Source organism: Protopterus annectens, chromosome 12.part0, assembly GCF_019279795.1.
Source record: "Protopterus annectens isolate FY-2018-M chromosome 12.part0, PAN1.0, whole genome shotgun sequence".
In the NCBI taxonomy this organism is placed as follows: domain Eukaryota; kingdom Metazoa; phylum Chordata; order Ceratodontiformes; family Protopteridae; genus Protopterus; species Protopterus annectens.
Genome location: NC_056746.1, coordinates 534,587,409 through 534,599,415, shown reverse-complemented (window position 1 = coordinate 534,599,415; position 12,007 = coordinate 534,587,409). Strand labels below are relative to the sequence as shown.

At 40.5% G+C, this 12,007-nt stretch overlaps 1 protein-coding gene across 1 annotated transcript in view; it reads left to right on the top strand.

Moving 5' to 3' along the window:
- The window catches only part of DNAAF5 (dynein axonemal assembly factor 5), a 1,078,404-nt gene that overhangs the window by 1,011,398 nt on the left and 54,999 nt on the right, over nt 1–12,007 (top strand). The window contains exon 12 of the mRNA XM_044089685.1: nt 1,281–1,472. Within this exon, the coding sequence (XP_043945620.1) occupies nt 1,281–1,472 (192 nt within the window). The remainder of the gene's footprint in view (nt 1–1,280; nt 1,473–12,007) is intronic.

Genomic DNA, 12,007 nt, shown 5'->3' with positions numbered 1-12,007 from the left:
CTCCTTGTATTCAGTGTCCTGTAGACTCCTTAGAGACAATCTGCACCTTGCCTTTTGAGTCATTAGGGATCCAGGTTTCCAAGATCTCTTATATCTCCATAGATCAAACAGTCCAGCAAATACTAGAGATCTGAACCTGCTTTAACGAATAAATCATGGTGGAGAGACAGATTTGTCAAGCAACAACTACCCCTTTCTGGAACAAACAACTTTCCAGATCAAGTAGTGTGACACACTGCCTTCATTTAAGAAAGAATTAGATGATTTGATGGGCATTCTTACATTCCACCCCCATGTGACTTGCCTTTCTCTTCTTTAAAAAATGAGGTAAGGTCTAAAGGTGGGGTACTGGCAAGGAGTAAATGACCACATGGCTCAGTTGCCTTGTACAATATATTCTCTGATTCTCTAAAATTACAAGATCATGCTATAACAACAGTAAATCATGATGGATGGCACTGTATTTCACTGCTGCTTCAAGGTGCTTGCTTTTTTGGTTTGTTTATTTATTTACTGAATTAGTATAAGGAGTAGTTTATTTCACCACTGTGATCATTTATTTCTAGAGTTTGCTTGCTTTCCTTGTGTCTACTTGGGTTGTCGACAAGGTTTCAGTTTCCTTTCACATCCCAAAGACAAGCCAATAGGCAAATTTGCAGTCCTTACAGTTGCCCTTAGGTATATGTGTGATTGCACACATGATTGCACATACAGTGACTGATTCTATGCTTTATACCTACTGCTTACTGAGATAAACTTAATCTCCATTCTTGCCTTGAATAGGATACAGTAAATAAACCAGGATAAGTGCAAGTCCTACTGCCATTATGCATATGTGGGGAACTATCTGTCATTCAGATGCAATCTTAAATCAAGGCTGTATCTGAGGGTAGCTCAGGTGGATGTAAAAGCTCCCATGTTACTTACTGAAAAGAATAGAGGAATTTCTGCACAAATTTCCCCTGGTCAGTGTGAATATTCCCATGGATTTTACCTGAACAGAAGCTGTTAGCCTAGGGGGACTAACCCAGAAAACATAAGAAAAAGAATAAAATATTTATCACTATATTGTTGTAATAAAAACATTTTACCCTAGAACTTTCATGAAGCTGTCATCTTTTTCATGATTTATTGCTTAATTGTGAATGTAATACATTTTATCCAGCTTAGAGTTGATATGCAATTGTTGCACTGTACCTTGGTGTTGGACCCTGGAAGTCATTGCTAAGTGAAGTAAACATGTAACTTACTATTGTTTTGTCATTGTTGTGTTTTTAAAGAGCTCTTGAAACGTCTGGATGATGCATCAGATGAAGTACGAATAGCAGCTACCAAAGCTTTAATTAGTTGGGTCAAAAGTGTCCAAGGCACATACGACAGAACAACCTATAGAAGCCACATTGAGTTTCTATACCGAACACTGCTGGTTCACCTTGATGATCCTGAGAGAAGTATCCAGAATGCCGTACTGGGTAACTTTGTTTGAGCATTTCTTTTCTTGTAAACCAATAAGGTTCTGTGCATTTTTAACCCTTTTGTTATTCTTAGTTCAAATAGCTCTACTTCACATGGTTACTAATTGACTTCTATAAGCCCATCATAGCGATCACAGTGTTTCACTGCCCTTCTTATTAACAGTAAATAGTGGTGAGAAAATAGAAAAGTATTTTTAGATAGGAGCTGCTTTCCCAGTGCCCCTCACATGGAAGGTTCTGTCTTAGCATCCCCAATCTCTGTAGATACTACCACTGATATTGCACAAAATTAGAAGAAATCATTTTTTTGCTTTTCTTTGTGATTGTGCAATTTTGTGGAGATGATGCATTTAGAAATGGAAGTGTGGGGCCATATCCTCCCCATCAGGAGTTGCAGGGGAAATAGATGTCCTGCAGAAACACAGTAAGTTTTAAACAGGCTTTACTATATCATGGCAGTCTACCAACCAGCAACAAGTTCATCTGTGGTAGACCTTGGATGGAACATTAAACTTTGTTATTCAAAGTAGATCCCTTTAAACATGCCATAAGCATCTATTAGAAAGTAGAGTCTGTAAAGGGGGATTCAATGAGAAATTCTTACTCTGAAGGCCCTTATTGATGTGTCTTTGATTATTCCTTTCTACCACTTATCATTTACCAGTGTACTGGAAGTTCCCATGCTTGGATATGTCTGTAGTTTGACACATAATAAAGCACTGGGTGCATAAGAAAGTAACCCTTTCTCTAAGTCTATCATTTCCTTTTTCCCTTTGTACATTTCAGATTATTTTTTATTTATTTTACATTTATTTCATGTTCCTGGATCTGTAATAAAATATTGATTCTTACTACATTGGGGCATAAAACATTGCTGTTGAAATGTCTGAAATTGAAAATAATATAGCCATAACAAATTGCAATTTTAAAACACTGCATTGATCGTTTTTGCAGGGTGACTTATCTTGGGAGCTGTGTCTCTACACCCACAGCATTTAAAAACACTACCATTGAAGTAGTCCAAGTAGCCTGGAGGCATCTTAACTGTCCCTTCAACCTGTGAAAAGAGTGGATGACTACTACAAGCCTTTGTCAGAGCACAGTATAGACCTAAGATGCCACAGTACTTTTCTGCTGTACTGCTTGACAGATACCAATTTTTTTTAAGAGGTATACTCTTCTGCATTGATGGGCAAGGGGACCTTAGCTATTCACCTCATCTGTCCAAATTCCAGTCCCATCTGGTAAATATGACAGTGGAAATGCTTGAGGGCCTCTCCAAGCCTGGGCTTAGGGAGGACCTTGTGGAGACTCTCTGCATTCCATAGTCCATTACTATGTTTTTCGCTATCACTTTGATTGTATATGTGCTTTAACTAAAGTAGAAAGCTCAGGTTTACACCTGCGCAGGACAGTGAAGATAACATTATGATCACCTAAGGAAGAACTCAAGAACAGGATCCTAAATACTTAATATTTTGAGAAATGTTCCTTGCACAGACCATTCTGGGCCTGTTTTGATGACCTCTGAGGAGAAAGTATGCTGTTACATATGTAGGTGTCCTTTAGGACCCCCTTTCTGGCTGCCTTTCTTTCTTTTTCCTGGGTCTTTTTGCCCAATTTCCAGATAGGTGTCAGCCCTCCCAGTTGAGGCTGTCATCTAGGCAGTCATCAGGGTTTTTTTTTTTTACTTGTTCTAACTGCCAGTGTTTACCATATTGATGACTGCTGCCATAGACCTAGCTATGTCGGTGGTACCCTGTACAGGTTGTAACAGCCAGCCAGCTTTCAAAGCTTCAAGGGCATCTTCCACACACCCACACCATTAGCCAGCCCAAACAAAGCTGAAGAAAGAATGGTGTGGACACTATCCCCTTTAGAGCTTTCCTGCTGCAGAAGAACCCTCCTCTTGTGGGCTTTTGAGGACTGATGGTTGGCTAACACTTTCCATTGCTGGACAGATAAGTTCCCTTTTGGGGAAAAAACTTCCTTTTTTCAGTTTTTGGACTGAAAGTGAACATTTTCTGTAAAATTATTTTATGCTGAGAAAAATGACTTTTAGTAACTTTTTAACAGGAGCATTATTTTTGTTTTTGTAGAAAATGGTTGTTAAAACTAACCTAAAATGACTTTTTCCATGGGAAAAAAGTTGTTGTTTTTCTTTTGGGAGCTGGGGTGTTTAAAGTGCTTTTCACCATGTACTTTTGGTGGAAAAAAGCAACTTCTTTTAGTGCTTACTGGTTCTACCAACTGTTGCAGCCAGGCTTCCCCACAAATCTGACATCTTTTTCAACTATACCATGGAACAACCTACCAGTTCTTCCTTCTTACAACCACAAACAGGAGGAACTTAATAAATAGACTTTACCACCAGAGCAGGCTGCTAATCTGCTTCAGCTGCAGATGGGTGATCTCCTGTGGCAATTTCTGGTTCCTCAGACCATTCATCTTTTTTCTTGGCTCCCTGTGGTGTAGTTCCTAGATCAACCGTGGTCCAGTGGTTAGACATGTCCTCTGCAGCTCTTGGATTGCCCTTGGCAAGCAATGGAGAACCTCTCTTGTCAGTCCTGAGAAAAGGAACAGTGAATATTTTGCTACCTAGCCGGACTAGATTGCCTGTCCTTAGGGAAGTTTTACCTGGCAACAGTTTATCTGCTTCTTGAGAATTTCTTGCTAAAAAGAAGCAAAAATGGAGGACTGCTATGGTTATCCCACTTCACAGGGGTGGAACATCATCTGAACCCAGAAACTACAGACCTATTAGTTTGACTAGTCTAATATGCAAAAGCCATGGAACAAATTATCATGGAAATGATCAACAAAGATGTAGGCAACCTTCAAACACTGGACCCAATCCAGTTTGGCTTTGTCTGTGGAAGATCATGCCTACTAAACCTGGTGGACTTTTTTGAGAAGACCACCAAGCAATGAGAGAGGGGAAAACAGTACATACCACCTACCTGGACCTGGCTAAGGTGTTCAATACAGTACCCCACTGGAGTACAGTTGACAAACTCACTTAACTGGGCATAAACCCCCTATATAACTCAATGGATTGCCAGCTGGCTCACAGACAGGGCCCAGGAAGTCAGGCTTGGTGATACCACCACCACAAAGAGACCAGTCACCAGCAGGGTACCTCAGGGCTCCGTGCTGGGACCGTTCCTGTTTGGCATCAACTTCCCAAAGGTAAAGGCTGATGTCTAGAGCCTTTCTCTGCCCAAGTTCCCAGGTGACTGCAAGTTGGAAGCTTTCAAAGATTCCCCCATGACACAACATCTTACAAGAGGGTCTAATAAAGACAAATGACTGGTGCCAAAATCACGGACTAAAAATCAATGCCAAGAAACAGATTATAGTGCCTTTAGAGAAAACTGTCACCCAGGCTAATTACTCCATCGATAAGACACCTCTAACAATTGAACCAGTAGTCAGGGATCTGGAAATATATGTAGATTGTAATCTGGCCTTTGACCAACATGTGGCTAAGGTAGCAGGAAAATCATTCTATGTCGCCCAGCTTATAAGTAATGGCATGTCATCCAGGTCCAAAGAAACCATAGTGCCACTTTATTCATCCCTTATCAGACCCATCATTGAATATAATGCTTCCTTTGGCATTTACTTGACCAGACATATGCAACAGTTGGAACACCCACAAAGGTTCCTTCCAAGGAAAGTCCAGGGTATAAACACATTGTCCTATATGGATCGCCTTAAAGCCCCATCTCTATACTCTGTATCCTACAGGTTACTGAGAGGCAATCTATGCCTGGCGTACAAGACATCATTTGATCCAGCTCTGATGAATCTTTTGCACATCCATAAAATTAAAGAGCATTAGAACCACTAGATCCAAGGATTTAAATTTTGCTTGTGACATAGATTCCTTCACCAGGTCTAAGACTGGCTTTGCTAGGGCCACTCCCCAGGAGCACCTGGACCCTCATCATTTTTCCTCCTAGCCAGTCTAAGCTGTGGTAGTCTACCCAAACAGCCAAGGCTACTGTAGCATTGATCAGTATAATAAACGTTGTACAGCTGTGTAAGTAACTTACCATAATAGATGTTCAAATGATTACTGCTACAGTAACTGCTCCCTCCTTCCCTCCCTCCATCCCCCTTATGTTTGTATGTTTTTGTTTCTATGGAGAGGACTTATAATTTTAGTTTCCTAGCATTGACCTATTCAAGGCTCTAGCCCCCCTATCTCAGTTTGCATTAAAGCCCTGAAGAGCTTGTCATCCAAACCAGTCCTCTTTTCTTCAGCTCAACTCAAGTCGATTAATGGTCTGGGCATCTGTAATGTGCCCTTGAAGCTTTAGAATCTGGCCGTCTGTTATATCCTGTGAAGGATATAGCCCATAAAGCTAAGGCTTCTGCAAAGTGATCATTCAAACATCATTTGTTAAGGTGAGTTTGCTTAAATAGCTGTACTTCACTACCTCATAAACATTGGACATGCAGAGCTACTGCATTGGCAAACCCAGATATATCTGCTCATGATTATGCTCATGCATGTGTCCTCTAGCTTTGGAGTATACACTGTTCAGTTGGGTGCATCCTTGGTCCTGTATGCCCATTGCTAGCACACCCAGCCTTGACCAGGTGTCAGGCTTGCAAAAGACTGACCTACCTTCCCTCCTCCCACCAGGATGGGTAAGCCAGAGGTGGCTGTCCACTTCCAGCCACTTCAACTTTCTTTTCCAGCACCTAGTCTGATAATCAGGCTGTTTGTATCACAGGGTTTTATTCCATTATGTCATGGAGCTTAGCTTCCCTAATTTTGATCTATGGTAAACCAGATAACGTTTCAGTTTTTTTCTGAGTACCTTCCCCAATCTGGTCATTTTGGATTTAGTATATGTAAGTCTGTTTTTTGGCTATTCAGTCTCTGTGTTTTGTGGCTGACTCTGGCGGAGCCTAACATTTCATATAGTTACCTTCCAAAGGGTACTGTTATGCATTTTTTCTGAATGAGTTTTACCCCATGGTATTAGCACCAGTTGCTTGTCTGCATCAGGCCCTCTTGAAGGTATTGTGTCTTTTGGGGATTCACTGACCTCGCCTAGTTTGCAGTCATGTGCAGACATGGTCAGCCAGAGGTCCTTGATATTTGTTTTGAATTCAAAGAAGTAGATGCCAAAAGGATAGCCCCCAGCACTGATCCCTATGGAACTCTACTAGTGACTGGCCTCTTTGTGGAGGAAGACTCCGTTATACTAACATGTGTACTATCAGCAAGTCAGCTGGCTAGCCATCAGGTAATGTATGGGTCTGTGCCTAATTTTCAGTCCATATGCATGTTTATAGCAAAGCTGTCTCTTCCAACAATGCTTATTTTCAGGGCAAGAGAGGGAATGTCTCCAAAAATCTTAAGATCTGGATTAACTATAAGTGTTTTTCTTTGTAATGGAGAAGTAGATTATCTGGATATGTTTGTGAGATTCTTAAATATGACAATCAGTATTATGCATTCCACATTTAAATGTAAAATATTTAGAAGCAACAGATTTCATTAGCTGCACACCTTATGAGCAGTCATGATCAGTTATTAGATGCACTACCCAACTTGAAAAGACATTTTATAGCTATGGTTAGTCTAGTGAAAATGTTGATACTATCATAGCACAACCACTCATATTAATACTGAGCTGTCTAGTTTCTGGTTTCCACTAACTTAATGTGGGAATATAAACATGATTTATAGCATTAATAAGAGAAACTGGCAGATATTTATAGCTGATCCATATGCAAACACTTGTTACAGCTTACAGTGTGATAATTTAATACAAAATTTTTTTTTAAAATCGGTTGCTATGTCATAGAAATTCTTACAGGATTTAATTTATATAAACACATCTTTATACTCTCCCCTTTGGAAAGACCTTAATTCTGTTCTGGTGGGCAGCAATTTGTGTATCCTCATGTGCTTTGTTTAACCAACGGACCATAAAAAAGAATCATAAAGCACAGGGAAGAATCTTTCTTGGAGTACTTTCCTCTGAAGAGAGAGCATGTGTTGTCCTCTGGCTCTTCCTCCAACCTCCCTGAGAAGAAAAAGTTGTTTTTAGACAAGTAGTCATGGCAGAAGAAAATCTGGGATGCTGATGATAGTATGTTGGAGTCTAGCAGCAGCACCCCTTCTCACGCTGAAAGACATTGGTGCCAGGAAGCAGCTTTTGAAGTCCCCATGTCCAACATCTGGTTCTCTCAAGATCTGTGGTATGACTCCTTCAAAAGGCTGGCATACTTTCAGCCATTATCACATCATGACAGGCTGAAAACTCATTGTTTTTGGTTGGTCACAGGGCCTCCCTGCAGTTCTCAGGATCTCACACTTGTTTTGCCATCAGTGCAGGGAAGGACTGCAGCCCCATTCTCTGTCTGTCCAGTAGTAAGTTGACTGAGACAGTATCAAGGTTTTGTGCTTCTGCAAGGCAGACCTACCATACTTCCAGGCACAGGCTGAAGATTCCCACACCCAAGTGGATGTTGGCCACCTTGTCCCAAATTTGACTGAAAAGGCTCCCCCTCTCACCAGTCCACACCCCCATCATCTCTTTATGTTGTATCAAGATTTCATAAAATGCAGACTGCCAGTCACTGAATGCACAGTGTCAGAGGTACCCTCTACTAAAAAAAGAAAGTTGCTTTCTCCCCAGAAGGACTTGGATAACTCAGACTCGGGTGGAAGATTTAGCATATGTTAACCAAATGTCTTCGCTCTCATATCTGCAGTCTGATATTGGGGGCACTCTGTTCTCAGCCTTACCATCAGAGGGTGTCTCGCTTAGGGATACCATTGATAGAATGAAGGAGACCTTCAAATGAGAGGCCAAAGAGTTTCTCAAGCACATATCAGATACAGGAATTTTCTAGACCTGACAGAAACCAAAGCTGTAGCCATGCTTCCTGTCCTAGAAGTCCTGGATGATGCATTTTACAATACCCATGTGCAACCTGACTCCTAACCCCTTAGCATATTACGTTTTTAGGGTCAGTGACTCCCACAAGTACATGTATAGGAAGCCAGTTGCTGATCCAGGAGTGGTACCCATGGATTCCAGCAACGGAGCTGGTATGTCTGCATTCAGAAACCCCCCACTGTTTTGGAACAAGAGACTTGCACCTAAGCTACCCTGGCTGTTAGGGCCCTTAACTGCCAGTCTTACATGATAGAATTATAGGAGTCCCTCTTTAGTAGCTGAAACAGAAGGTAGATAGGATAGAAGACATGGACTTGAAAGGGGAGATGCTTGAGCTATGCAACCCCAGTGTAGATTGCTAGGCTGTGCATGAAGTCTGTGTATGATGCAGTGGATACATCTTACAGGGCAGCTGCTATGGCATTAATAGCTGAGAGGCATGCCTGGTTTAGGACTCAGCCCCCTACCATAGTATGTGAAAGCAGTGGCCCTTGATGCCCTATTAGATAAGGAACCCTCATCAGAGAAGATGTTTAATAAACCAGAGAAAAAAGAAAACCTTGAAATCAGTTACGGACTGTTTTCATGCCCTTGCTCAAAGGTATATCAGAAATTACTCCAGTAAAGGCTGGCTGTTCTATCTCAAGTAGCAGAAGGCTGAACCAGAAAAGGAGAAGAAAGACTGCTGTAGAAAAAAAATGTCAAGTTGCCCAGAGGGGAAAAGCTGATAAGCCATAGGGCTATGACATTCAGAGTGAACAGCTATGACTGGGGAAAGTTTTCCTCTCTCATGTATCCCAAAGCCCCCTCCCCCCAACCCCCACTTCACTTTTCTCCATTGCCTTATCACCTCCACCAAGAATAGGAGGCAACTGGACTTCTTTGTGAAGCAGTAGGAGGCCATCACACTGACAGGCAGGTCCTGTAGATAATAAAATAGGGTTACGGGTTGAATTTCTAGAAAAAAGAAAGTCTAGGTTATTCTGCCAAAGGCCAACAGCACCTAATTCTTCCCAAACTGGAAAATGTAGTGTGTTGGGAGCCATAGAAAAGGTTTCAGAAAAAGAAAAGGAGACAGGGTTTTTTCTACCCTGTTTCTGGTCCTCAGAATGACGAGTGTGGAAGTCTATTGTAGATCTATCCAGATAAATTCAAAATACTGTCCCTGCACAGCTTCCTGCCCTTGCTCTTTCCATGGGCATACCATGACTAAAAGGACATCTATCTTCACATCCCAACAGCCAGGATAGATGTCAATTTCTCATATTCTAAATAAGTACTTACCATTATCAGTAAACCTTGTTGTCCATTGGCTTTTCTACAGGAAACACAAAAAAATGTCTTGCAAGGAGCTGGTAGACTTCAAAGGATTTTATTATAAAGTAATATGAAGCACAAGCTTTCACAAATACAAGTGCTAAGTGATCTAAAAGGTCTACAGATCAAGTTGCTTATATAATACTTAGAAGTCATACAACATGCTGTCTAAAATACATTTGCTTCTTATAGCCATGGATATGAGTACTGGTTTCAGGATGACATTGCCATTTTGACATATATTCTGACTGCCTCAACTAAAGTAATGAGTTTGTATTCACATAATTAAACAGTGTAAGAAACATACCTGTGTGGAAGATTTTCAATCCATATATATCTAGTTAATTAGTGTATTTTAATCAGATCAGGTAATTGTATTAGAGGTAGTGGGCGTAAACTCGTCCCAAGTCAAAAAATATATATTTGAAGTATTATACAGAATTACTAAGTATTCAGAAGTAATCCAAGCAGGGTAGGCAGTCTGTTTCCAGTTGAAAATCCTTTATTAAGTACACAGTCTTAGTACTTAGTTTCTTACACTGTTTTGTTTTTGGACCCACTATACTTGTTTAATGAGTTGTTTGAGACTTCGGGGATACCACGAAGAGTACTTGTATATTCACATAATTCAGTTATATTCATTATGTCTCCATTACTGACATTTTCTAGTACAAGCTGTGGTACACTGAAGAGAAAATCATGATCATTTCACATTCTGATGTGTGTCCATATACAGCATTTGTTGTCACCTTTCTTTTAATATCAGTTTTGTGTTCACATATATGGACTTCATAGATGATTGCACATTGAGTAACAGCTTAATTTCAGTTTTCCCAGTGTGAAAACAGAAACTCAGAAGAGCAAGCCAGTAAACTCACATTTTTGGGTGAACTTCAGTAACTGGCTAGAAAGTGTACTGCCTGGATACCAGCAAAAAAGAAATTCAGAGAACCTGAAAGACAGTCACAAAAGGTGAGAGAAAATGACTGGGAAGAATTTTTCAGCTGTTCAGAAAAAAGCAATGCAAGATCCAGTTTTGGTGCAAGACATGACTTCCAGTAACCTAGAGGAAAAAATAAGTCAGATTAAAAATAAATGAAACCCTGGTGGATTATATCAACTGAAATAGCAAAAGGCTGGAAATATGGAAGAAGCTTTAAACAGATATTGAGGTGAGGTGATAAAACTGCAAAAATTAGAGGATGAAATTAAGAAAAGGCTGGCTGAATATGAGACCTCTCAAGAAGAAATGTTTTAAAAATAATAGAGTTAGAGGATAGAGTATGTAGGGAAAACCTGAGATTTTCTGCTGTACCAGAGATGCTGGATTGTATTAATTTTATGAAAGCACAAATAAGCAGCTGGACTGGCGTTCCACAGCAGGACTTGTTAATTAAAAGGACACTTTGTATATATGCTCCCAACATGGCCATGAGAAAGCAACCTAGACCTTTAATAGTAGAACTGCAATCCTACCACCAGAAGGAGTTGATTCTGACAAAACTGTGGCAGAAGGAGAAAGTACTAAAAGTGGGAGACTTCGGAGTGTTTGTGGAAAATGCTGTCCTATTTTCCCTTCTTTTTCTTTCTCCTTGTTCAGTTTTAATAAATGTAGACACTACAGTGTAAATAAAAAGAAGAAAAGTCTGGTCAAAAAGTATGATACAAGAAAAAATGATGTGCTTTTTCTTATTTTGTGTAGGGAAATGACTGGATTAAGGCCCTTGGCCTAATCTAGTAACACATTTTAAGAGAAAGCAAATATATAAAAAAAGAACACTGAATTATAGTAAAGATTTCCTCTAGCAGATAAATAAGTGTTTGTAGAAGCAGCTCTGTATCTGGTTCTCATGTCTCCATGGAGCCAGTCTGATATAGAGCAATAAAAACAGAATACTTTATTTCATTGGCTAGGAGATAATGTTTTCTGAAAGCATTCAAGTTTTCCCAGTAAAGATAAGACTGTGCACCTGTCACCCCTGGGCTTCCGGATATTGGCAGAGGCTCTTGCCACCCCCATAGTGCCTTTTTTAGGCAAGGCTCAAATTCTAAACCTACCACCCTAGAACACAAAAAAGGGAAAAAACTAAGGGTAATGCTGCTCAATGCCAGAAGTCTCAACCTCAAGATGCACGCACTCGAGGCCCTTCTCAGTATGGAGAACATCGATGTCTGTGCTGTGACTGAAACCTGGTTCAAGGCTCCTGAGAGCACCCCAGCACTATCAGGTTTTACCTCATATCATGCCCGCCCCAAAATCCGGACAACACCAAGAAAGGAGGGGGG